We start from the raw sequence: 26,892 nt of genomic DNA on the forward strand, positions 1-26,892 counted from the left end.
TATGCAGCACTGTCTGGCCTTATTTTTTTGTTTATAATTATTGTATATGAAACAGTGTGATCAGAGGTGCTAAATGGGTGTGGTTGGGACATGGATATGGATGTGACTAATTATGAATGGGTGTGGTCAGAGGCGTGGCCTAAAATTTGGCCCTCTTTCCCATCTTCAAAAGTTGGGAGGTATGTTTTAAGGCATTGCTCACTGTATTTATTAGGGTTAATTATTTAGTTCTGTGCATTTCACCACTTTGCATTACAAGTAGAGGGTAGGGAGCAGTATGCGACCTGTTTTCAGAGTTATCTATGCACACTGACACTTCAGAAAGCAAGAGGACTTGAACTCTAGTGCCACCTATTGGAAGCAGCAATCCTAAAAGTCAATCTGGACCTTTTCATGATCCTTGTCACATAACATAGGATAAAAGACAAACCAGAATGTCAATTTGCAGACACGTATTTCAGGGTGTTGCCCCTCCTCAGTGCAAAGCATGAGATCTGATTTAGCTGTACAAGAGGCTTCTAACTGGGGTTTAAGAGATAATGTCTTTCCTTGTGGAGAGTGGCATGCCAGGGCATACAATCTCCACATCTCCCGCTCTCTCAGCAGTCTGTAATATCGTGGCAGTCCAGATACGCTATGAAGGCCTTTATCTGTACTAATAGGGGGGCTCTTTGACTGGTTGCGTTCTGTTGCACAATTTAACTAGCTACCGTTTAATTCTGACCACAAGGTACAATAGCTCCCTATTATTAGACCCTGGACCTACCTGGTATCACCCCACTTACACGCTTGGATATCATTTGTTTCTGTAGTTAAATTAGGGGTCCCAGAAAGTGGTGCAGAGGGGCAGAAAGTGATCCAGTCCAGTCAGCTTCAGACATCCCCCAGGCAATAAAATGATGTGGTGGCAAGGCACTGATGACATGGGCAAATTCCATTATGTAACTGATTTCTGACGAGTTTCTGGCCTAACTCAAAAACTACGATAATGAAGGGAAATAGTATTCTATTGTATGTTAAGCATTTTGCTGGTGTTTATAGTGCACGCTTCCAGCAGCAATCTATTCAGTGGCAATCAAAGCGTTAAGTGGCACATCAGATTAGTCTGGAGATAGGGGGAATCATATGACGTGTAATAGCCAATTGGAAAGATGAAGTCGCTGAATTACTTCTAGTGTTGCTCGCTGCTGCCAAAGCAGATCTAAGGCGACATCCACATAGCGGCATGATGGGGCTGGAAGTGTGAGGGGCTGAGGATCCAAAGGAGGAATTAGACATGGATGAGCCAAGTATCCTGAGGCGGAGAGGACTGCAAGTAAGTCTTTGTTACTTCTACAATGCTGTCTGGTTTTCAGTGCGGAAAGTTGATGTATAGTGCTACTGTTTAATGCCATGATGTGTGACTCTTACTACTTAAGACTGTCCACACTAGCTTTACGCCATGTTTAAGTGGCCACTGCTAAGTGCCTGCAGAACTGTTTGCTTCTCAGTGATATTCTTGCCATTTACAATTCCAGAACATCTCTACAGACCCAATTCTAGGTGAATGTGATTCTTTTGAATCTATTAAAAAATGGACCCGTCATGGGTGTCATGTCTGCATTACAAGCAGAAGCCAGGGCACGTCAACAGAACGTTATAAAAACTATGGGAGAAACATGATTGGCATCATAAAAATAAAAACTTATGTTGTTACTATAGTGTAAGTGGTAAAAGGTAAGGATGGGTCTTAGACATTATTGGGATTTTGTAGTTAAGACAGTACTGCGCTTCTGTTGGGTAGAGACACCAATTATATCGTAGTAAATGCTTCTTCTCAGTTCCAATACACAAACTTTTAAAGGGAATCTGTCACCTGATTTTTGTTACCCAATCTGAGAACATCATAATATTGGAAAGGAGACCCTGATTCCAGCGATGTATCACAGTTTTGATAACATCATTGTTTTATCTGCTGCAGATTTTTCAGTTCTCTGAATGCTGAGCTCTCTCTATGCTCACCCCCACCACTGATTGAAAGTTTTCTGCCTATGCAGTGTAGACAGTCAGATGCCAATCGTTGATGTGGAGGAGTACATGGCAGCAGGTTTAATATTGCTTCGAAATAGGAGACGGACTGGCAGAGCCTAGATATCAAGGTTCTGTACCATGCACTCAAAAATCAATATATCAAGAGAAAAGGTTTATTAGCCCTCTAGTAATAATCTCCTGCTGATAAAACAGTGATTTTTTTCAAACCTGCAGCAAAAAGACAAGTGACACAGTGCTGGAATCAGAGTCTCTGTCTCTACATTATGCTGCTCTTGGATTTGGTGGCAACAACCTGGTGATAGATTCTCTTTAAGGTGGTCCGAGTTTCACAGTCAGTATACCAACCGTACTTTCTGGCCATTGTTCATATCTAAGGTGTCATTAGACAATGACCGTTACTGTGAAGTCATTCATATATTGGATATCAATTTTTATAAAATGAGGTAAACAAGATTATTGTGCAGATGAACGAAAATAACTTTGTTAAATTGCCAATTAATTGGAATCCAGATGTATGCATCTGATCACATTGAATGCCGACATGACATAAATGAACAGCTAATTTTCCTTCAAGCTCTTGAACATATCTAAAGCGTAATCTTCTAATATCCTGAAATCATAGTAACTAATTTGGATTCCACACACTCCTCTGATGTCTAGGATGCCAAATATCACTTGTATATATCTGCCAGTTTTAGTCTATGGATATCGCTAGTTCAGCAATCCAGCAAGGTTGCAATTTATCATAAGCATCATGAGTGTCATCATGAGGGTATACATCCGTGTACTAAATAAAGAAAAAATAAAGGACTGATGAAAATTGGTGTGAAAACATGTGTGTGCAAAATATACAGTGGGTACGGAAAGTATTCAGACCCCTTTAAATTTTCACTCTTTGTTTCATTGCAGCCATTTGGGAAATTCAAAAAAGTTCATTTTTTTCACATTATTGTACGCTCTGCACCCCATCTTGACTGAAATAATACAGAAATGTAGAAATTTTTGCAAATTTAATGAAAAAGAAAAACTGAAATATCACATGGTCATAAGTATTCAGACCTTTTGCTCAGTCACTCATATTTAAGTCACATGCTGTCCATTTCCTTGTGATCCTACTTGAGATGGTTCTACTCCTTCTTTGGAGTCCAGCTGTGTTTAATTAAACTGATAGGACTTGATTTGGAAAGGCACACACCTGTCTATATAAGACCTCACAGCTCACAGTGCATGTCAGACCAAATGAGAATCATGAGATCAAAGGAGCTCAGAGACAGAATTGTGGCAAGGCACAGATCTGGCCAAGGTTACAACAGAATTTCTGCAGTACTCAAGGTTCCTAAGAGCACAGTGGCCTCCATAATCCTTAAATGGAAGAAGTTTGGGACCACCACAGGTCTTCCTAGACCTGGCCATCCAGCCAATCTGACCAATCATGGAAGAAGAGCCTTCGTGAGAGAGATAAAGAAGAACCCCAAGATCATTGTGGCTGAGCTGCAGAGATGCAGTAGGGAGATGGGAGACAGTTCCATAAAGTCAACTATCACTGCAGACCTCCACCAGTGATGCCTTTATGGCAGAGCGAAGCCTCTCCTCAGTGCAAGACATATAAAAACCCGCATAGAGTTTGCTAAAAAAACACATAAAGGACTCCCAGACTATGAGAAATAAGATTCTCTTGTCTGATGAGACGAAGATGTAGACTTTTGGGTGATAATCCTAAGCGGTATGTGTGGAGAAAACCAAGCACTGCTCATCACCTGCCCAATACAATCCCAACAGTGAAACATGGTGGTGGCAGCATTATGCTATGGGGGTGTTTTTCAGCTGCAAGGACAGGATGGTTGGTTGTCATTGAAAGAAACATGAATGTGGCCAAGTACAGAGATATCCTGGATGAAAACCTCTTCCAGATTGCTCTGGACCTCAGACTTGGCCGAAGGCTCACCTTCCAACAAGACAATGACCCTAAGCACACAGCTAAAACAACAAAGGAGTGGCTTCAGAACAACTCTGTGATCATTCTTGACTGGCCCAGCCAGAGCCATGACCTAAACCCAATTGAGCATCTCTGGAGAGACCTGAATATGGCTGTCCACCAACGTTCACTAACCAACCTGATGGAACTGGAGAGGATCTGCAAGGAAGAATGGCAAAGGATCCCCAAATCCAGGTGTGAAAAACTTGCTGCATCATTCCCAAGAAGACTCATGGCTGTACTAGCTCAAAAGGGTGCTTCTACTCAATGCTGAGCAAAGGGTCTGAATACTTATGACCATGTGATATTTCAGTTTTTTGTTTGTTTTTTTTTAAATTTGCAAAAATTACTACATTTCTGTTTTTTTTCAGTCAAGATGGGGTGCAGAGTTTACATTAATGAGAAAAAAAAAAAAGAATTATTTTGAATTTACCAAATGGCTGTAATGAAACAAAGACTGAAAAATTTAAAGGGGTATGAATACTTTCCGTACCCACTGTAGTCTTTGTTGAAGTCATCCCAGTTATCACACACAGTACTGTATTTTCTCCATTATCAGCCTTGACATATGCAAGAGACATTGTAACTTGTGATTCATTGCCCTTTGGCATTACTCAAATGTGGAATAAAAATTGGTAGTGATCTGCTCCTTACTGAAGCTAAAAAGGCAAAAAATGGAGTGAATATATCCTCGCTGATGGTAAACCATGCTTACCTAATCAGTAACGGAAGTTTATCACAATTTCTATGATTTTTCCCCACCTGCTTTTTGCGGATTGATTACAGGTTCTCAATAGGATTGAGATCTTGGGAGTTTCCTGGCCATGGGCCCAAAATTTCAATGTTTGTTCACCAAGCCACTTAGTTATCACTTTTGCCTTGTGACATAGTGCTCCAACATACTGGAAAAAACATTGCTCTTGGATCGATGCGAGAACTGATCTTAGAGGATGTTTGGATTCCATTTTTTATTCATGACAGTGTTCTTAGGCAAAATTGTGAGAGAGCCCACTCCCTAGGATGAAAGGCAACACCACACATGAATGGGTCCAGAATTCTTTACTGTGCGTGCAGATGCACTGACACCTCGTACCTTCTGCCATTCGTGAGCAAGTTCTGCACTGATGTTGAACTGATGCCATAGCTGAATACTCTTTAGGAGAAAATCCTGGCACCTACTGGACTTTCCTGGGCAACATGAAGCCTTCTTCACTTCAGTAGAACCACTATTTTTGAAGTTCTTGTTGATCCAATAAATAGTTGATTAGGCGCAATCTTACAAGCAAACTAATGCTCTTCTGATGCAAAACAATGATGACTGCGTGTGTTTCATTGGATGTAACCTAACCATGGTTAACAGAAGATGTTGGGCCCAATTCATCAAGACGATTGTTCATCTGAGTCTTGATGAGGAGATGGGCTAGAGTCAGATGCTCCTAATTCATCAAGAGAATGTCAAGAGTGTACAAAGCAGTCATCAAAGCAAAAGGTGGCTACTTTGAAGAACCTAGAATATAAGACATAATTTCAGTTGTTTCACATTTTTTTGTTAAGTATATAATTCCACATGTGTTAATTCATAGTCTTGATGCCTTCAGTGTGCATGTACAATTTTCATAGTCATGAAAATACAGAAAAATCTTTAAATGAGAAGGAGTGTCCAAACTTTTGGTCTGTAGTGTACCTCAGCTGCTGAAGAACCTCATAATACACCTCAACAGCTACAGAACTCTATTCACCTCAGCTGTTCTTGTTGCATTAAACTGATAGAATGGCTTGAATTTCCACATTGAACCATTACAGTGCATGTGATCGGCAGAGAGCTGATTCCTACCGCTCGACCCCCGGACAGCAGGAATCAGACAATGGCTCTCTGATTGCAGCCGTGTATGTTTTGCTCTGATGTTGCCGCCTTTCTGATAAAACATACATTTGATATCCTTCCGGAGATGATGTGACCAGGATGACAAGTTCAAGAGGCCGGCCCTCGGCAGCTTCTCCCTGTTTTACTACCTCACAATGACGGGCGTCCCCTGCGTTTGTACTTCTGAAAGTTGACATTGACGTGGTGAATTTTAAAGCACCATAGGTGTTTTTAAACATTTTTTCAGCTATTTTTGGAGCAAAAGGGTGTGCGAATACATCTTTTTCAGGCAGATTTTGATCCAAAACCGCCTGAAAAGCGCTAACTAAGCACTCGAAAGAATGAACATAAGCGCCTTTTATCTGCTTCAGATTTCAAAAGAAGCCAAGTAGTTAAAAGAAGTGACCAGTCCATTCTTCAGACCTTTTTTAGGCTGTGATTTTTTTCTTCACCTTCTTCCGAGAGCCTGACGTTATGGTGATCTCACACCACCACAAATCTTTTTATGGTAGTAACATATTTGGCCACAAGATGGCAGCATAGGCTTTTTGGGTTACCTGTTGAACTCAATGTATTTAGGCAAGAAAACTTGAAGCATATTAGAATCTATCATCCATGTTATGTTCCTTTAGTCATTTTATTTCACAGACTATTCAGATTTTATGTTGTTTTTTTTCTAATGCTTCTGCTTGTTAACTTCTATTTTAATTTCATGTGTAGCCGAATCTCAGTGGAGATCTAAGTTGTCATGACCATAGCCTTTTTTAGTCAGAAAACTGCCACAAAGTTGAGGAAAAAAATTGTGATTTTTGGCTTTTTTGTGCCAGTTTGTAGCTGCTCAGACAAAACGAGCAAAGCTGGGGAGAAGCTGAGGTTTTTTATGTCAGAAATGCTCCTCCAGTTATTAGTATTACTAGCGAGGTGTGTGCTACTGAGAAGATGCTCCGAATTCATTAAGTGGTGTGCGTCTCTTAATAAATACGATTCATCGTAGTCCAGTGCGCCCTTTAGTAAGATTGGCAAATGAAACACCAAAACACCAGTCTTAAATGAACTGGCCCCTTAGTTCAATTAATGGATACAGATTGTATGTTAGCGTATCTCCTAATAGGTTATATCAAAGGCTTATCACAAGATAAGCAGAGGTTGGAGATATGTAAGCTCGGTCCTTCACTGAGCCCAAAAGCAAAATAGTGTCCACCGTCTAAGCCAGGGGTGTTATAAGGTTTCCTTTGGCCGAATATAGTTTGGAAACCCTGAACACCAGTGATGAGCGAGATGTGGTGACTGTTACCACCCTCACAGTATCTGTACAAACCCTTGGAAGCCATTGGCAATCGCTGGTGATTGTACTCGGGTAAACGTGATGAGCAAGGAAGAAGAAACAGCAGAAAGTCTTTTACTGAGGTAGTTGTTCTTGTTGAAACCTAACAGATTATAACAGGAATGTATTCATACATGACATTGATGGAGATTTCTTACAGATGGGTACACGTTGCAGTATTTTACCCTTCTTCAATACAATCTCATAATAATACAGATCCCTAACACCAGAATCCTTCTTGACTACATCCTGCAATCTGGTTGCAGCAGCTACCAAGACAAATGCTGCCATGGGGCAAGACATAGTCTTCTTTTCTTAATCTTCCACAATAGGCTGACACCTCGCAGTCAACCACTACTACAGGGCGACATGGTCCAACCCACAGAAGTCTTAGTTTTAGGACCACCAGTAGCTTTGCTGCACCGTTGAGCACAACGTTTGGGACTCTCCCATTTCCTCCCCGAAATCGATTCAGCTAGCAGCAGTTTTCACAGTACAATCATCTAAACAATGCAAAATTTAGGAAAACTGCATTAACATAACATATCACAGAAAATACATCATCTTCAGGGCATGCTGGTCGCTCTTCCAAACTCTTAGGCTATGTGCGCACGTTGCGGTTTCTGCGTCTCTTGGCAGAAAAACGCAGTGGAAAATCACTGCGTTTTTATGGGGTTTTTATGTGGCTTTTCATGCGTTTTTGTATATCCATTGAGCTAAATATATATTAGTAAAAAAAATTAAAAAAAGAATTGTGATGTAATTTCCTTGTTCAACCTCTTCAGCCAGATACCCTCATTAATATTAAATAAAGAGACACACACACAACATATGTAGGAGCATTAACATAATTAACCTACATATGCTGTATTAAAATAGCAACTGTGAAGGTATGTCCCCACCACTCTACTGGCCTCTGGTAATACACTGACAGGAGGTAATCGTTCCCACAGTGTGTCACTAAGCTACTGTGAGAGTTCACCGGAGTTCATCAGCTCCAGTGCTCTCACAGCACTACCGCTGTGTGAGAACTTTCCCACGCAACAGTGCCATGAGAGCAACGGAGCTGTGTAAGGATGTGCCGGGGACCCTCACATGTCTTCTCTGAACACTGAACACATGTGTCACATGCTGCACCCTAATGTTTTATTAATGCTAATGTAATGTGTGGTTCATTAATGTGTATCATGTATTGTAATGATATGTACTTGATATGTTTAGGATTAGGGATACATGTTAGTGTGATGCCCCAGGGTCCTGGTTGTTACAGTGGCATTGCTTTCCTCAAGCGGAGAGTGATGTCACGCTTGGAAGCAATGAAGGATTCCTTTTATCAGGTAATCACAAAGCACACATGTTCACACTCCAGGCCAGAAGGGGGAGCTCTGATCCTGCTTATGGGTGGCTCCCCTATATATAAATTCTGGACTGGAGGGAAAGTGAGACAGTTGGTGCCAGACAGTAGACTGGAGCAGTCTGAGGCAGAGACGTGTGAGGGGCCGTGCAGCCAGAGGTGCTGCAACTCCTGGATAGACAGAGATACAGAAGGAAAGTACAGATTGTAGACAGCATGCAGGAGAGCAAAGCACAAGAGAGTGACATCTGGGAAGGATAGCTGTGACTGGGCTACCTCCCTGGCAGAGCACAGATACTGGTAGCTAGAAAACCGAGGTTGTGTTGGACTCTAGGAGGCACAGCAGAAACTGGCAGGACAACTGGATTACATATCACCTGTTCGCCCTAATACCCAAGAGCAGGGCCGGACTGGGGCTAAAATTCAGCCCTGGCATTCGGCCCACTTGTCACATGGTGACTGTATAATATCTTTGTACACTTGTAGGTTACAAGAAGTGAGGGGAGTGTAACACGACTATAGAACATATAATCACAGCTGTATCCAGCATTACAGCTCAGTCCCCATAGAATGTAATGCAGCCAGTTCCCATAGAATGTAGTGCAGCCAGCCCCCATAGAATGTAATGCAGCACAGCTCCACAGAATGTAATACAGCCCAGCCCCATAGAATGTAATGCAGCACAGCCCCCATAGAATGTAATACAGCACAGCCCCCATAGAATCAAATGCAGCACAGACCCCATAGAATGTAATGCAGCACAGCCCCATAGAATGGAATGCAGCCAGCCCCCACAGAATGTAATGCAGCCAGCCCCCACAGAATGTAATGCAGCACAGCCCCATAGAATGTAATGCAGCCCAGCCCCATAGAATGTAATACAGCACAGGCCTCATAGAATGTAATGCAGCACAGCCCCCATAGAATGTAATGCAGCCAGTCCCCATAGAATGTAATGCAGCCAGCCCCCATAGAATGTAATGCTGCCAGCCCCCATAGAATGTAATGCAGCACAGCCCCATAGAATGTAATGCAGCCCAGCCCCATAGAATGTAATGCAGCCCTGCCCCATAGAATGTAATGCAGCCAGTCCCCATAGAATGTAATGCAGCCAGCCCCCATAGAATGTAATGCTGCCAGCCCCCATAGAATGTAATGCAGCACAGCCCCATAGAATGTAATGCAGCCCAGCCCCATAGAATGTAATGCAGCCCTGCCCCATAGAATGTAATGCAGCGAGTTCCCATAGGATGTAATGCAGCACAGCCACCATACAATATAATGCAGCCAGCCCCATAGAATGTAATGCAGCACAGCCCCCATAGAATGTAATACAGCACAGCCCCATAGAATGTAATACAGCACAGCCCCATAGAATGTAATGCAGCACAGCCACCATACAATATAATGCAGCCAGTACCCATAGTATGTAATGCAGCACAGCCCCATAGAATGTAATACAGCACAGCCCCATAGAATGTATTGCAGCCAGTTCCCATAGGATGTAATGCAGCACAGCCACCATACAATATAATGCAGCTTAGCCCCATAGAATGTAATGCAGCCCCCCCAATAGACCCACAATCCAGCTATCACTCATTGATATATAATACTAAAAAAAAACACTCTACTCACCTTTCCTCTTGCCCCTCGCTGCTCCTGGCTCCGGTCTCAGCAGCTGCATTCTGCCCGTCCGGTCACACAGCAGGTGCGCGATGATATGACGTCATCGCGCACCCGCAATGTCAGCGGCAGGCAGAGCGGGGAATGATGGGAGAGCGACAGCAGATGCTCTCTCTCCTCCATCATTGCATTCAACTGTACCGGCGTCTATGACGCCGGTATAGTTGAATACGGGGCCGGGAGTGTGCCGAAAGCGGAGGGAGTGTGCCGACATCGGCACACTCGAGCGGCCCACTACTGCCACCGGCCCTTCTGGCATTTGCCAGAACTGCCCGATGGCCAGTCCGGCCCTGCCCAAGAGACACAGTGGCACATTGAGCCCGGGTTGTGATAGAGACCCTATAAAAAGGCTGGAGCCACCTGTCATTAGGGTTTGTGTCCCACCTTTAGTGGAGGACAGAGAGGAACTGTGAGAATCTTGCTAGAAGCGATAGGCAGTAAGGGACTACAATATCACCGAGCTATGAGGAAGGCTTTCATCTCCACCTGGTAGAGGGGACTCTGAACTTGCTTCCAAGCCAGACAGACCCTGCCTATAACTGTGATCTGGTGCCCTGGACTGTGGATACCTGAAGTCTCCAGTAAACCAGGTAAAGAGACTGCAAACCTGTGTCCTTGTTCTTTACTGCACCATTCACCATCTTCACCTACATACCGGGAGCCCTGGGGACCTACTTCACCTGTGAGAAGTTATACTGTCCTAGCTGCGATAACATCACCCCAGAGGACCCCCTTAAGTTAAGCAGAGTCTGTCCCTACTGACCGAATACCACAGGTGGCGTCATGAACACGAACTTTATTCAGAATCCCTTTAAAGACATCCCCTTTAACATGGGCGCCCAAGGCCACGGACCAGGTCGCCGCCATCGTGACATCCCCCTGTGAGTACCAGCCACGGTACCGAGTACCCCACAGACCTGGCCGGCGTCTCATTAGCATAGAGTAACGGCGGGGTTAGAATAGAGGGGAGCACATTAGAGAATAGATAGGAGACTTGGTTGGATACAGACAGCATAGGGGTTAAGCAAATGGGAGGGCCTGCAGAGCAGAGCGGCACAGAGCAGGGAGGAATAAGACAGACAATTCTTGATTAGAGGCAGAAGCCCGGCAGCTTTGCCCAGGGCAAGATGTAGCAGTGAGAGTGAACAGTTGAACAGCCGTGAGGATAGAGTTGCTATGGCAGGAAGGGGCCCCAGGCTAGAGATTGTGTAGGCGGGCATCAGCTTAGGAAGGACCGACCCAAAGAGGATCTGGGGTCTACGACCGGGGCAGGTGACACCTGGCACCTTTCCCAATTGGAACCGGATAAGGGGATGGCACAGAGCAGGTGATGAGGAAAGCATGGCAGAACAGAATTTCTCTAGAAGTACAGCAGCGAATACCAGGATGAGGGTGAGAGAGACTACAGAAACAATAGAGTCTGCCCGGAAGGCAGGGAAAGTGGAGAATACGTGGCTCTGTTTGAATTGTGCTGCCCGTGTGATGAATATACTGCTGTTTATTAAAGTTAAGCTGTTGGAAAAAGACCCCGTCTCTGAATTGATTTGCGGAGCTCATGAATGCGGAGCCAACATGACAATAACCATGAGTGTGTTGCTGCGCATGCTGCATATGCAGCACAAAGGACTTTACATTTCATCTGTGGGGCGCCAGGGTGTGGGGACCGTACAGCCCGTTGTCATGACTACCAACCTGGCCGCCTTACAGCTGATCAGCTTATGATCTCCAGTGAACTCTCACAGCGGCTCAGTGATACACTGTGGGAGCGATCACCTCCTGTCAGTGTATCGCCAGCGGCCGGGTGAGATCGCCGTATGACACTCAGTATTAGGCCGGAGTCACACACAGCGAGATACGGCCGAGTCTTGCAGGTTAAAACCAAGCTCTGGCACCGGCACTCCGGAGCAGAGCATGCAGCTCCATGTATTGCTATGCGGCCGCACGCTCCGCTCTGGAGTGGCGGCGCCAGAGCTTGGTTTTAACCTGCGATACTCGGCCATATCTCGCTGTGTGTGATCCGGCCTCAAATGGACGACAGTGGAAAGGTGAGTATATGTTGATTTATTATTTTTGATTGCTTGTAGGAGACGCGGGCATTGGGGACTAGGCCTTTCGGTGAGTATGTGAATATGTAATTATGTAAATGTTTTGATTTAAAATTGAACACAGGCTGATGAGACTATTCTCCCATCATCGGCTCATGCTGTCTCTGTTATATGAGACAAAAGGAGTAGTAGTCCCATCAGATGATGCCTGTTTACACACACACACTGACACACAGATATGCAGACACACACAAACATACACACACAGACACATGCACATATTCTCTGCCCAGACACACATTCTCCGCCCACACACAGACAGACACACATGCACATATTCTCCGCCCATACACAGACACACACACATTCTCCGCCCACACACACACATTCTCCACCCACATACACACGCACATATTTTCCGCCCACACACACACACACATTCTCCGCCCACACACCGAGACACACGCACATATTCTCTGCCCAGACACACATTCTCCGCCCACACACAGACACACACACATGCACATATTCTCCGCCCATACACAGACACACACACATTCTCCGCCCACACACACACACACACACATTCTCCGCCCACACACACACGCACATATTTTCCGCCCACACACACACACACACATTCTCCGCCCACACACAGAGACACACGCACATATTCTCCGCCCACACACACAGACACACACATTCTCGGCCCACACACACAGACACACACACATTCTCCGCCCACACACACATACACACACATTCTCCGCCCACACACAGACACACACATTCTCCGCCCACACACACATACACACACATTCTCCGCCCACACACACGCACATATTCTCCGCCCACACACAGACACACACACATTCTCCGCCCACACACAGACACACACATTCTCCGCCCACACACAGAGACACACGCACATATTCTCCGCCCACACACACACACACACATTCTCGGCCCACACACACAGACACACACACATTCTCAGCCCACACACATACACACACATTCTATGCCCACACACACACACACACACACACACACACACATTCTCCGCCCACACACACATACACACACATACATTCTCCGCCCACACACACGCACATATTCTCCGCCCACACACAGACACACACACATTCTCCGCCCACACACAGACACACACATTCTCCGCCCACACACAGAGACACACGCACATATTCTCCGCCCACACACACACACACACATTCTCGGCCCACACACAGAGACACACGCACATATTCTCCGCCCACACACATACACACACATTCTCCACACACACACACAGACACACACACATTCTCCGCCCACACACACATACACACACATTCTCCGCCCACACACACGCACACATTCTCCGCCCACACACAGACACACACACATTCTCCGCCCACACACACAGACACACACATTCTCTGCCCACACACAGAGACACACGCACATATTCTCCGCCCACACACACAGACACACACATTCTCCGCCCACACACACGCACATATTCTCCGCCCACACACCACAGACACACACACATTCTCCGCCCACACACAGACACACACACATTCTCCGCCCACACACACAGACACACACATTCTCTGCCCACACACAGAGACACACGCACATATTCTCCGCCCACACACACAGACACACACATTCTCCGCCCACACACACGCACATATTCTCCGCCCACACACCACAGACACACACACATTCTCCGCCCACACACAGACACACACACATTCTCCGCCCACACACACATACACACACATTCTCCGCCCACACACACGCACATATTCTCCGCCCACACACAGACACACACACATTCTCCGCCCACAGACACACACACATTCTCCGCCCACACACACAGACACACACACATTCTCCACACACACACTTTTCCTCCTTCTGACATCATTTCCCTTTGATAATTCGCAGCGTTTTTGGCAGCAAATAAGCAGCAAATCTGCAAACCTTTTTACACCTGCGTTTTTGATGCAGATTTGACTGACTCAATGGAAGTCAATGGGTGCAGAAACGCTGCAGTTCCGCAAAAAGAATTGACATGCTGCAGAAAATAAAACGCTGCAAATAAGGACGGAAATTTCTGGCTCATGTGCACAACACTTCAGGATTGTCATTGATTAATATTGGTTAAGTAATCCATTACGTTTTTGGAGCATTTCCGCACATGCTACAAATCCGCATTGTGTGCACATAGCCTTACAGTATCAAACTCATTTTCACCGAGTGACACATTAGCATTACTGTAGTGTTACCTTTAATGGAGTATTTGTAATTGTAAGATTGCATAAATGTAACTACTTCATAACATATTGCTAAATTCCCTTGGACACTATACCTTACTCCATTCGCATCAAACGATCATGCTCTAAAAATAACAACAAGCACAAAACTAAAAGAATGCCCATTCAAATATATTAACATACATGATTAAAATGTAATTCAACTAGATTTCTTGGTTAAAATACATTTGTTTGTGTTTTTAATTCAGGCTTTTTAAAATGTTTATTGTTTTTTTCTTGAGTTATATTTGACACCATTTCTGCCTGATTTTAGTTCTTGTGCAATAATAATATGTAAATCACTGTGGAGGTCGTCATTGGTGATGGGTGAGCTCTGCTCAGTCTTGTTTAGATTTACTATTAAAATCAGCTCTTGGAGCTGTCCCTGGGTAGGGCTTACAGAGCTGTCTCTGGGTAGGGCTCTCAGAGCTGTATCAAGGTTGGGCTCTCAGAGCTGTGCTAGGATTAGACTCTCAATGCTCTCCTGGGGTAGGGCATTCAGAGCTGTGCCAGAATAGGGCTCTCAGAGCTGTGCCAGAATAGGGCATTCAGAGCTGTGCTAGGGTAGGGCTCTCAGAACTGTGCCATGACAGGACTCTTAGAGCTGTGCCAGGACATTGTTCTCAGAGCTGTGCTAGGATTAGACTCTCAATGCTATCCTGGGGTAGGGCATTCAGAGCTGTGCCAGAATAGGGCATTCAGAGCTGTGCCAGAATAGGGCATTCAGAGCTGTGCCGGAATAGGGCATTCAGAGCTGTACTAGGGTAGGGCTCTCAGAACTGTGCCATGACAGGGCTCTTAGAGCTGTGCCAGGACATTGTTCTCAGAGCTGTGCTAGGATTAGACTCTCAATGATATGCTGAGGTAGGGCATTCAGAGCTGTGCCAGAATAGGGCTCTCAGAGCTGTGCTAGGGTAGGGCTCTCAGAACTGTGCCATGACAGGGTTCTTAGAGCTGTGCCAGGACATTGTTCTCAGAGCTGTGCCACGACAGGGCTCTCAGAGCTGTGCCAGGACAGAGCTCTCAGAGCTGTGCTAGGATTAGACTCTCAGCGCTATCCTGGGGTAGGGCATTCAGAGCTGTGCCAGAATAGGGCTCTCAGAGCTGTGCCATGGTAGGGCTCTCAGAGCTGTGCTAAGGTAGAGCTCTCAGAATTGTGCCAGGAGAGGGCTCTCAGAGCTGTGTCAGAATAGGGCTCTCAGAGCTGTGCTAGGGTAGGGCTCTCAGAACTGTGTCAGGACAGGGCTCTTAGAGCTGTGCCAGGACAGTGTTCTCAGAGCTGTGCCAGGACAGGGCTCTCAGAGCTGTGCCTGGACAGGGCTCTCAGAGCTGTGCTAGGATTAGACTCTCAATGCTATGCTGGGGTAGGGCTCTCAGAACTGTGCCATGACAGGGCTCTTAGAGCTGTGCCAGGACATTGTTCTCAGAGCTGTGCTAGGATTAGACTCTCAATGATATCCTGAGGTAGGGCATTCAGAGCTGTGCCAGAATAGGGCTCTCAGAGCTGTGCTAGGGTAGGGCTCTCAGAACTGTGCCATGACAGGGCTCTTAGAGCTGTGCCAGGACATTGTTCTCAGAGCTGTGCCACGACAGGGCTCTCAGAACTGTGCCAGGACAGGGCTCTTAGAGCTGTGCCAGGACAGTGTTCTCAGAGCTGTGCCAGGACAGGGCTCTCAGAGCTGTGCCAGGACAGGGCTCTCAGAGCTGTGCTAGGATTAGACTCTCAATGCTATGCTGGGGTAGGGCTCTCAGAGCTGTGCCATGGTAGGGCTCTCAAAGCTGTGCTAGGGTAGCGCTCTCAGAACTGTGCCAGGACAGGACTCTCAGAGCTGTGCCAGGACAGGGCTATCAGAGCTGTGCTAGGATTAGACTCTCAACGCTATCCTGGGGTAGGGCATTCAGAGCTGTGGCAGAATAGGAATCTCAGAGCTGCGCCATGGTAGGGCTCTCAGAGCTGTGCTAGGGTAGCGCTCTCAGAACTGTGCCAGGACAGGGCTATCAGAGCTGTGCCAGGACAGGACTCTCACAGCTGTGCCAGGACAGGGCTCTCAGAACTGTTCCAGGAGACAGTGCTTTCAGAGCTGTGCCGTGGCAAGGCTCTAGAGCTGTGCTGGGATAGCTGTGCGGAGTGGTGTGTAAGTGTTGACTGGAGCTCAGGATCCTAGATGGCATCCACTCCTTGTTTTGGCACCACCTCATTTGCTAAGTGCTGACTCTGTTCTCCAGTGTTTAGCAACTCACAGTCAGTGGTACAGAAACACCAGCTTTGCACTTTCTTGGAGCAAGAAAGTAGAAAGCCAGTCCATATGGACCTCATGGCCTACATAAAAAGACATGGTAAGGTCGGGGTCACACTTGCGAGTGTGATGCGAGAAACTCGTGCCAGTCTCTCAGATCAATACCTGGCACTCGGACTGGAGCGTGCGGCTGCATGTATTTCTATGCTGCATGTATTTCTATGCTGCATGTATTTCTATGCTGCATGTATTTCTATGCAGCTGAATGCTCCGGTCCCGAGTGCTGGCAGCAATGGCGGGTATTGAGGCGAGAGACTCGCGCGCGTTTCGCGCATCACACTCAGACGTGTGACCCCGGCCTAAGCGGGATTTCGGGATGCCTTGAATATGACATGTGGTCTAAGCTCCACAAAAATACTAGTGCAGGCATTGAGGGCTATAAGCATCTAACTTGGGTATGCTATTCATCTCTTAATGACAGTAGTATAAATGTACATTCATACAACCATATTTTTGTTCTGATTGCTGAGTGCAAGAAAATTGCATCACAGCGACTGTTATTCAGTAGGGCTGTTTAGATGAGTTTTTTTTTTGCACAGACCAAAAGATGCTGTGAAAAATTGCAGCATGCACTAGTCTTTTTACTTGAGACTCAACTGTTCAAGTAAAAAAAAATTCAATCATCCATATAGTATCTGATTTTTACCGATCCATTGCAAATTATATTGGCAATCTGTCTGCAGGATAATATGTCTATATGGGCACGTATGTCATAGAAAGCTGAATAAAGTGACACCTTTATATCTGTGATCTGATGTCTTATTATATGTGAGAATCCAGGCTGTGGCCGGACACTGGGCTGTATGAGAATCCCATGCTAAGATTTCACTCTAAAATCAGTACAGTGCGAAAAAAAAAACCTCCATAAAGACCATCAGTGTGGCATCTGATTTTTATGAATTCATTAGAATTCCTTTACATAGGAAACTGAAAATGATCCTGAAAAACAGCACTCAGACGACAAGTGAGAAAAAAATCGTCCCACTCTCCTAGATGAGAATGGGATAGACACTTTTAGACACTAGTGTAGGCTGTAACTTTGGGTCAGCACACCCACGGTCACTCCAAGCATTGTGGTCTGTATATGGACATTGAAATAAGCTCATGAATCCATCCTAAGGGAGATAGATGAATTTGTGCTGGTACAACATTGCTTTCTCAACTGATTTATGAAAACTGTCTAAAAGATAAACTGACATTGTTGGCTATGGCAACCAATCACAGTACAGCTTTGATCTTACCAGATCAGTGTAAATAACACTGGTACGCAATATTTGGGTATATGAAAAAGTTTTCAAATCCAATGACTGATCCGTATGTTTTCTTATGCCCTGATTTCAAAAAACACTTCTGTATTTAACCATCACGTATGGATTTTGCACAAGACAAGAGTGAAATTTCACACAAGCGAGAAGAACAAGAAAAAACTTTATGGAGGCCAAAAATGTACACAATATTATGTATAAAATGTATTGAACATTCATTATGCAACTTATTGGAAATTAATTCTTGCGCCTTTTCTTGTTCTTTGACACAAGGCCTGCGGATCTTCTCTGTGAAGCATCCAGCAGTAGTCACTAGTGATGAGCGAGTGTACTCGTTGCTTGGGTTTCCTGAGCACGCTCGGGTGGTCTCCGAGTATTTTTTAGTGTTCGGAGATTTAGTTTTCATCACCGCAGTTGAATGATTTACAGCTATTAGCCAGGCTGAGTACATGTGGGATTCCCTAGCAACCAGGCAACCCCCACATGTACTCAGACTGGCTAATAGCTGTAAATCATTCAACTGCGTCAACAAAAACTAAATCTCCGAACACTAATGCTACGTTCACATTTGCGTTGTTGTGTGCTGCGTCGGCGACGCACCACACAACGCACGCAAAAAACGCATGCAAAACGCAGCAGAACGCTGCGTTTTGTGACGCATGCGTTCATTTTTATAGCGCAAAAAAATGCAACAAGCAGCGTCCTCTGCGCCCTGACGCTTGCGCCCAAAAAACGCATGCGTCACAAAACGCAACAAAACGCATGTCCATGCGCCCCCCATGTTAAATATAGGGGCGCATGGCGCATGCGTCGCCGCGGTTGCGCCCGACGCACCGCAAATGTGAACGTAGCCTAACAAATTCTCGGAGACCACCCGAGCGTGCTCGTGAAACCCAAGCAACGAGTACACTCGCTGATCACTAGTAGTCACCCATGATGTTCACAAATACCATCTACCTTGGTTGCTCTTCGCTAACAGCACCAAGGCTTTCAGGAAAGTAGTCCAGATGGGAATGCAAAAAATGTAACTAAAAAATCATCAGACAACCAACGGCTTTGAAACATTTCAGCATGTTCTCCACGTTGGACTTAAATTTTAGATCTTTGTTGTTACCTAGAAATTTCTTCACGACTTCTTTATCCCCATTTCCTCAAAAAACAGTGAAATTCCAGGTTGTGAGGTAGCAAAACACAAAAACTGCCAAGGGGGTGAATACTTTTGCAAGCCATTGTACTGGTTCTCGGAATGCTGAGCTCAGCATAACCCTGCCCACACCACTGAATGGCAGCTTTCTGTGTACACTGTGCAGTACTACATGGCAGCAGGTTTACTAGCCCTGTATTGATAATCTACTGCTAAACCAAGTGATTTTATGACGTACTAAGCAGCCCAGTAAGTGACACAACACTGGAATCAGGGTTTTGATCTCTACATGTTGGTCTCATATAAAGCGGCAAAAACCTGATGATAGATTACCCTTAAAAATCAAGATTTTAACAAATAATTTAATGCCTAGTAATTACAACAAATTACAAAATAACACACTTTTTTTTTTCATTTCAGAAAGAGCTCAGTTTGCCACGCCGAGGGAGTGCGTAAGTAGAACATATATATATATTCACTAACTCCCAGCATTAATATGGGACAGATACTATTATGATAAATAAACATATATATGTGCGCACGTGTTGCAAATATGTCTCATGAATACCTTTGTAATGTTTGCTTATACATATATTCTCCATAATATTGTAAACCCCTAATACACCGCTTTCCAAGTTATTGTGCAAATGCTATTTCTCTCTGATTTTCTAAATGGTTGATGTTAATGAGTCGGTATAATGTTCAAATCATCAACTGTTAAAATATAAATCTAATTTTATTTGACAAAGCTCCCAATAATAACAGAATGGTTTTTTTTAAACTAACAAAACTCATAATGCACTGTTCCACAACAGAGTTTCCAAGCATTTTTGAGGCTTTAAGGAACTGAAAATGATCATTTGTTGAATTTGCAGCATTAAGAGGTCACATTCACTGAAATCAGCTTTTTCAAATACATCTTACCAGGCCAAGCTACAGGTTAAGGCTGGGTTCACATTGCGCTAGGTGTGTCCGTCTAACGGACTCGTTTTTAAGTAGTAAAAACGCAATGTAACGCACATACTAACGCGCCCATAGACTTGCATTGTCTGACGCATCGTGACGCATCCCTAAATTGGTATGCGTTTGTCACATAACGTTTTTTTTCTGACCGACCTTCAACGCGGCTTGCAGCGTTTTCGGGTCCGGCCAAGCTAACGCACTACTAACGGAAGCGTTCATTCTGCCATAGAAGGCTATGGCAAACGCAGTCAGACGCAAATCATGAAAAATTTCCAAATAGAACCACACGTTTTAATAGCGTTTGAGGGTGGTCACATGTGTCATGTGACAGGAAATGTGATTTCGGCCATTAAAATATCCCACTCACACAAAGTCTCCTGCACGTGACAGAGTGTTTTGCCGTAGCTAAAATGTAAGTACATTTCTATATATTATATATCTCTGTATACATCATGGAGTCTGTAATGTCCGTCGGATGTGTGTGTACTAAACATGTATTGTTTTGTTGCACACAGATGTCGGATACAGATGTCAGCAGCAGCAGCAGCAGCAGATTTTTTCGTCTCAGTCGGTAGGCTTGCACTTTAAAAAACCACTATAATGTTGTGTGAAACTCCATTGTATTGAGCTAGGCATAACAATCCTGTTTATTGTTTTATTGTGAATAGGAGTCTTCTGAGCCCGAGGCTGCTAGACCTCCCCCCAAAAAACATGCAAAAACCACAAAGGTAGATAGCACACATGTTGAATTTTTCAGGCATAAATTTATTGATCCAATGAATGTTAACATTATTTAATGTTAAAATAATTTTTTTTACATTTTACATACACAATAGGTTGTGGCACACGGAGGACACAAAAGAAAGAAGGTCCCTAGACGTCTGTCGTCGCCACAACTGCCAGTGGTAAATATAAAACTAGAAATATTCTATCCAATATTTACCAACAATCTATCTATTCACTTTCTATCTACTATATCTATAAACTATCTATCAACTATCTATCGCTCCATCTATTTGTCTATCTATATCTATGTATCTATCTATCAATATCTATCTATCTATCTATCTATCTATCTATATCTATCTATCTATATCTATGTATCTATCTATCTATATATCTATCTATCAATATCTATGTATCTATCTATCTATCTATCTATCTATCTATCTATCTATCTATATCTATCTATATCTATGTATCTATCTATCTATCTATCTATCAATATCTATCTATCTATCAATCTATATCTATCTATGTATCTATATATCTATCTATCAATATCTATGTATCTATCTATCTATATATCTATCTATCAATATCTATGTATCTATCTATCTATCTATCAATCTATATCTATCTATCTACATCTATCTATCTATCTATCTATATATCTATATATTGCTATATCTATGTATCTATCTATCTCTGTATATATGAATATGGCCATCCAGTGAAATTGACACTATCAACATAACGTTTTGTGTTTACATAGTCCAAGTCAGCGACAAAAAAAAAAAGGATTGTCGTTGACGAAGAGCCATTGACTATCCACAATGAGACACTTATTAACCTTGTGGAAGCCAACCCCTCCATATGGGACCAGAGCGACAGCTCCCACCATGACATCGTGAAGAACCGGAAGTTGTGGGATCAAATAATCTGTCACTTTGATCCCCGATACATGAAAAAAAAAAAAATTTTCTATCCTATCAACCTATCCACTTGTTGTCTGCTATCTATCTCTCAATTATCAACTATCTGTACACTATATATCTATCTATCTATACACTATTTCTACACTATTTCTTATCTAACAACTATCTATCTACTATTTATATATCAACTATCGTAGCAAACTATGAACACTTTTTCCTATATCTTAACACAATCTACTATTTTTATTTATTTTTTTTTTTTTTTTAATTTAAAGCCGATGCTGTCCATACCCGTTGGAAGTCCATCCGCGATCGCTTTGTCCGTGACTACCGGAACAGTCAGAATGCACCAAGCGGATCAAGTGGCAAACGGGTGACACCGTATGTGCATTATGACCAACTGCTCTTTCTTCAGAAAACAGTGTCTCAGCGCTCGTAAGTACAAGAAGGTCTGTGTGCGAGACTAAATTGTTTAAAGGAAAATAAGTAATTTTTTTTTTGGGGTTACAGCACGATATGCAGTACCGCTGCTCCTAGACCAACAGAGGAACTGGAGCCTTCTCAAGTGGAACCAACGCAACCTGAAGATGTGTCTGGCATCAGCGAGCCACGATCTGCGGATAGAAGCACTGTTGCTGCAGGTGTTAGTGCCCGGTTGCAATCACAGCGTGGACGCAAGCGAGCATCTCAAAAAGATGAAGCAGATGCAATTATCGTGGATGGACTCCAACGGGTAGAGGACATGTGTCGCAGTGAGCTCAAAGACCTGAGGCGAGAAATTACCGAGCTGCAAGCACGCGAGTCTGTATACTCTGCTAATGAGTGGAAGCTACTTTTATTATCCTATGTGCCTGTAGTACAAAATATCCCGGCACATAGAAACCTTATGTTTCGACAAAGACTTAACGAGCTTGTAGAGGAATTTGTGGGCACCGAGGAACCCGCTCCATCGGGAAGAAGAAGACTGGACATGCCGCCCTACAACCCTCAATATAGAGGCCGGGGTGAAACGAGCGTGGAACCTCAAAGACAATGTAGCAGTCCATCATATAGTTGGGCAGACAATACTCCCGTGCAGTACCAAAGTCTTTAGTACAGTTCACTGTCCACAGCCAGGTGCAATTACCGCGTTGCAATTTTTTTTTGGGGGGGGGGGGTTTTGTTGTTAATTTCTATTTTCCTTTTTTTTTTCATCCCTATGGGATATCATATGTTACACCTGTGTACCAACAGTTTGTTGGGAAAATACAAAAACATTTAGTAAACTGTTTCAAATTTCAGATTCTTGTATGACTTTAACTTTAACTTTTTACACGACATAAGGTAACTTTTTACACGACATCAGGTTAAACAACATAACTTTTTACACTACGTAACTTTTAACACAACATCAGGAAGACTTTAAATTGTTTTCACACGTATCTGTCTTGCCATGGAACCTGGCCTTCATGTGTGAAGTAGTGTGCAAATTGATCACGAATCCTCATTATTTGTGATGCAGAACGAACTGTAGTCGATTCAATGCTACTGAGGTTCGACTCACAATCATTGGGGTCTACCAACTGGGGTTCATGTCTCGCCACAAAATTGTGCAGACAGATGCATGCCTTCACAACACGGTCCACATTGTCTGGTTGCAGTTGCATGCAGGTTAGTAAAATCCGCCATTTTAATGTCAAAATCCCAAATGCACACTCCACATAACGTCTAGCCCGGCTCAAGCGATAATTAAAAATGCGCCTGCTGGAGTCTAGACTACGGCTTGAGTAGGGCTTGAGGAGATTTTGTCCTAGTTGGAAGGCCTCATCACCAACTAAAACATAGGGCAAACTTGGGCCTTCGGTCCCCGGAAGAGGTCGTGATGACGGTATGTTTAAACTTTGGCTGTACAAACATTGGCCCATGTTGGAGTCTCTGAATACTCTGGAATCGTTAGTCCGGCCATAAGCTCCAATATCCACAGCAACAAAACGGTACCTGGCATCCGCAATCGCCATCAATACTATAGAAAAGTATTTCTTATAGTTATAGTAGAGGGAACCACTATGTGCAGGTTTCTGAATCCGAATGTGCTTTCCGTCCACGGCACCAATACAATTGGGGAAATTAGCCACATCCTCGAACTGTTGGGAAATTGCTAGCCACATTTCTGATGTTGGTGTTGGTAGCACAAGTGGTTGCAAGTTGTTCCAAATGGCATCACAAGTTTCCCGAACCAGTTGACAAATTGTTGACTTCCCAAGTCGAAACTGGTAATGCAGTGACGCAAAAGTTTCTCCGGTAGCCAGATATCTGTTGACATTCAAAAACAACAACAAAAAAAAATAGGATTTTAATGATCATCTAAAGGCTAGTTTACAATATAATATACAATTGCAAAATGAACATTAGGCCACACGATACCGAGATCTAGTCTTTGTCAATAGAATGATTAAAAAAATGTATAATTACCTCACAGTCACTACTAAACGTTGCTCCGCACTGATGCTTTCACGAAAAGTGCTGCGATGATGATGTATCTCATCCTTCACATGTGAGAGCAGAACATCAAAGGTCTCAATGGACATCCGTAGATAGCGTTGGAATTTGAAGGGATGATCCCGAAGCTGCACATACAGGGTGTGAAAGGCACCATATGTACTCCGCAAGAAATTCACTTCGTGGATCCAATATCTCCTTTGCGAACTACGCTTTCTCTGCCGAAGTCGCAACCGCATCAAGCGAAATCTGACGAGCTCAGACACAAACATCTTGCTAGCAGAAGTTCACTCAATGCTTTCAAAATGGAGAATGAGTCTGTGCCCACACCCGACAATGACAAAAGGGAAAAAAAAAAAAAAACAACTTTATTGACAGTGACAAACGCAGACAAACGGATACTTCGTAAACGGACATCAAAATGAAAAAACGCGATCACATGCGTTAACGCTAGCGTTACCGTGACGACGAATTTCACATATTTTGGCTCCGTTTCTGTACATGCGTTTAACGCATCCGTTTAACGCCATGTACTTGACGCAATGTGAACCTAGCCTTACATAGGACCCCTTCTTTGATATCACCTTCACAATTTATGCATCCATTGAACTCGTGAGTTTTTGGAAAGTTTCTGCTTGAGTTTTTTTTGCAGGATGTCATTATAGCCTCCCTGTGAACTGCCTCCCATCTTCATACATCTTTTCCTTGAGGATACTCCAAAAGGTTCTCATTACAATGAGGGCAGGCGAAGTGCTCATAACAGTCAATAACTCAGAGGCATTCGTTACAGCATGAAACCGTACGTGGTCATGCATGAATATGACTTTGGCACACATGACACTGTTCTTTTTGTATCATGGAAGAAAGTGGTCAGTCAGAAGGTCACTTTAACACCTTCAGGGGCCATAAAGGAGCTCAGCTCAAAACAGCTCATCCCCATGAATCTGGCCCATAACATGACTCCACCACCTCCTTGCTGACTTTGCAGCCTTGTTGGAACATTGACTAAACATCCACTACTCCATCCGTCTGGACCAGTCCATCGAGGATTTCACAGCACTCATCAGTAAACAAGACTGTTTTAAAATGAGTCTTCATGTAGGTCTGGGCCTACTGTAATCGTTGTTGCTTTTTAGCACCGTTTAGGGGTAGCCAAATAGTAGGTTTATGCACAACTGCGAGCCTATGGAGGATCCTATACCTTGAATTTTTCAAGACTTCAGAGGTACCAGTACCTTCAAACACCTGTTTACTGCATTTTAATGGTAATTTAACAGTTGCTCTCTTAATCAAATTAATTTGGCAGAAACCTTCCTCATTATGCCTTTATCTGTGCTCAGCATCAGCCACAATCATCTTCACAATATGATGATCACACTTCAGTTTTCATGAAATATCTAATGTTTTCATACCTTGTCCAAAGCATTGCACTATTTGACGCATTTTTGGCAGCAGAGAGATCATTTTCTTTCCCATATTGCTTGAAACCTGTAGCCTTCTTAATAATGTGGAACATCCTGTGGTGTTTGAGACTGAATTCAGTGATCCAAAAGGCCCTGAGCCACAATACCATTCAAGAGTTTATTTGAAAAACAAAATATTAAATCTTTAAGACACTAGAATCCAATTTGCATGATAAAATGGATCATGGTGTAATGTGTAGTACCCCCTCATACTACTCAAACTACTCTGACCTGTTGATGCATGAACCCCACAAAAATTCTGAAGGTGTGATATGGTATTTGGCACCAAATAATAGCAAGTAATCGTTTAAGACCTAAGGTAGTGAAGTGGGGCCTACATGGATCAGACTAGTTTTTCTACTACAACCCACAAGGTTGAGTTCTTAATGTGCAGCAAATTGTAGGTAGGTGAAATGTGTCATGAAAACATCCACATGAATATCAGAACTTAGTATTCCCCAGCAGATAATTGCCAAGAGCATCACGCTGACTCTGCCTGTTCCTGAGCTAAGCGGTGCATCTGGCCATCCACAAGAGAAAAAGTGACTCATCTGACCAAGCCACTTTTTGATTACATCATGATCCAGTTCTGTTGCTTAATTGTCCAATGTTAGTTGTTTCAGCTGCAAAAAAGATTCAGCATGGGCACTCTGGTCTGTGGATACACAAGCACATGTACAACAAGTTTCAAGGCACTGTGTTTTGACAGATAGCGACACCATTCTGAGGCACCAGAGGCATAGCTAGGGTTTTGATTCAGGGGGTAGCGAAACTTCTGAGTGGGCGCCTAACCAGATAACTGTGATTACAACTGGGTGACGCACACTAATAGTGGAGAACCTCAGCAGATGACCGTGCTGTTATTGAAAATAATCTCTATATAAAGACCAACATGGATATTACCGCCATATGGTCAGTGGTAGATACCAGTCCTACAGAACATATAACCCCTTAGTGACGGGGACAAATTTTTAAAATCTGACCAGTGTCACTTTATGTGGTAATAACTCTGGAACACTTCAAC

General features: G+C 43.8%; 1 protein-coding gene across 2 annotated transcripts in view; it reads left to right on the top strand.

Moving 5' to 3' along the window:
* The first annotated feature begins 1,195 nt into the window (after window positions 1-1,195).
* The window catches only part of MAST3 (microtubule associated serine/threonine kinase 3), a 342,522-nt gene continuing 316,825 nt past the window's right edge, over window positions 1,196-26,892 (top strand). For both annotated transcript variants that reach the window (XM_069740959.1, XM_069740967.1), the window contains exons 1-2: window positions 1,196-1,315; window positions 19,727-19,758. In XM_069740959.1, coding sequence (XP_069597060.1) covers window positions 1,277-1,315; window positions 19,727-19,758 — 71 coding nt within the window. In that variant the 5' untranslated portion in view covers window positions 1,196-1,276. The remainder of the gene's footprint in view (window positions 1,316-19,726; window positions 19,759-26,892) is intronic.

Source organism: Ranitomeya imitator, chromosome 1 (assembly GCF_032444005.1).
Source record: "Ranitomeya imitator isolate aRanImi1 chromosome 1, aRanImi1.pri, whole genome shotgun sequence".
In the NCBI taxonomy this organism is placed as follows: domain Eukaryota; kingdom Metazoa; phylum Chordata; class Amphibia; order Anura; family Dendrobatidae; genus Ranitomeya; species Ranitomeya imitator.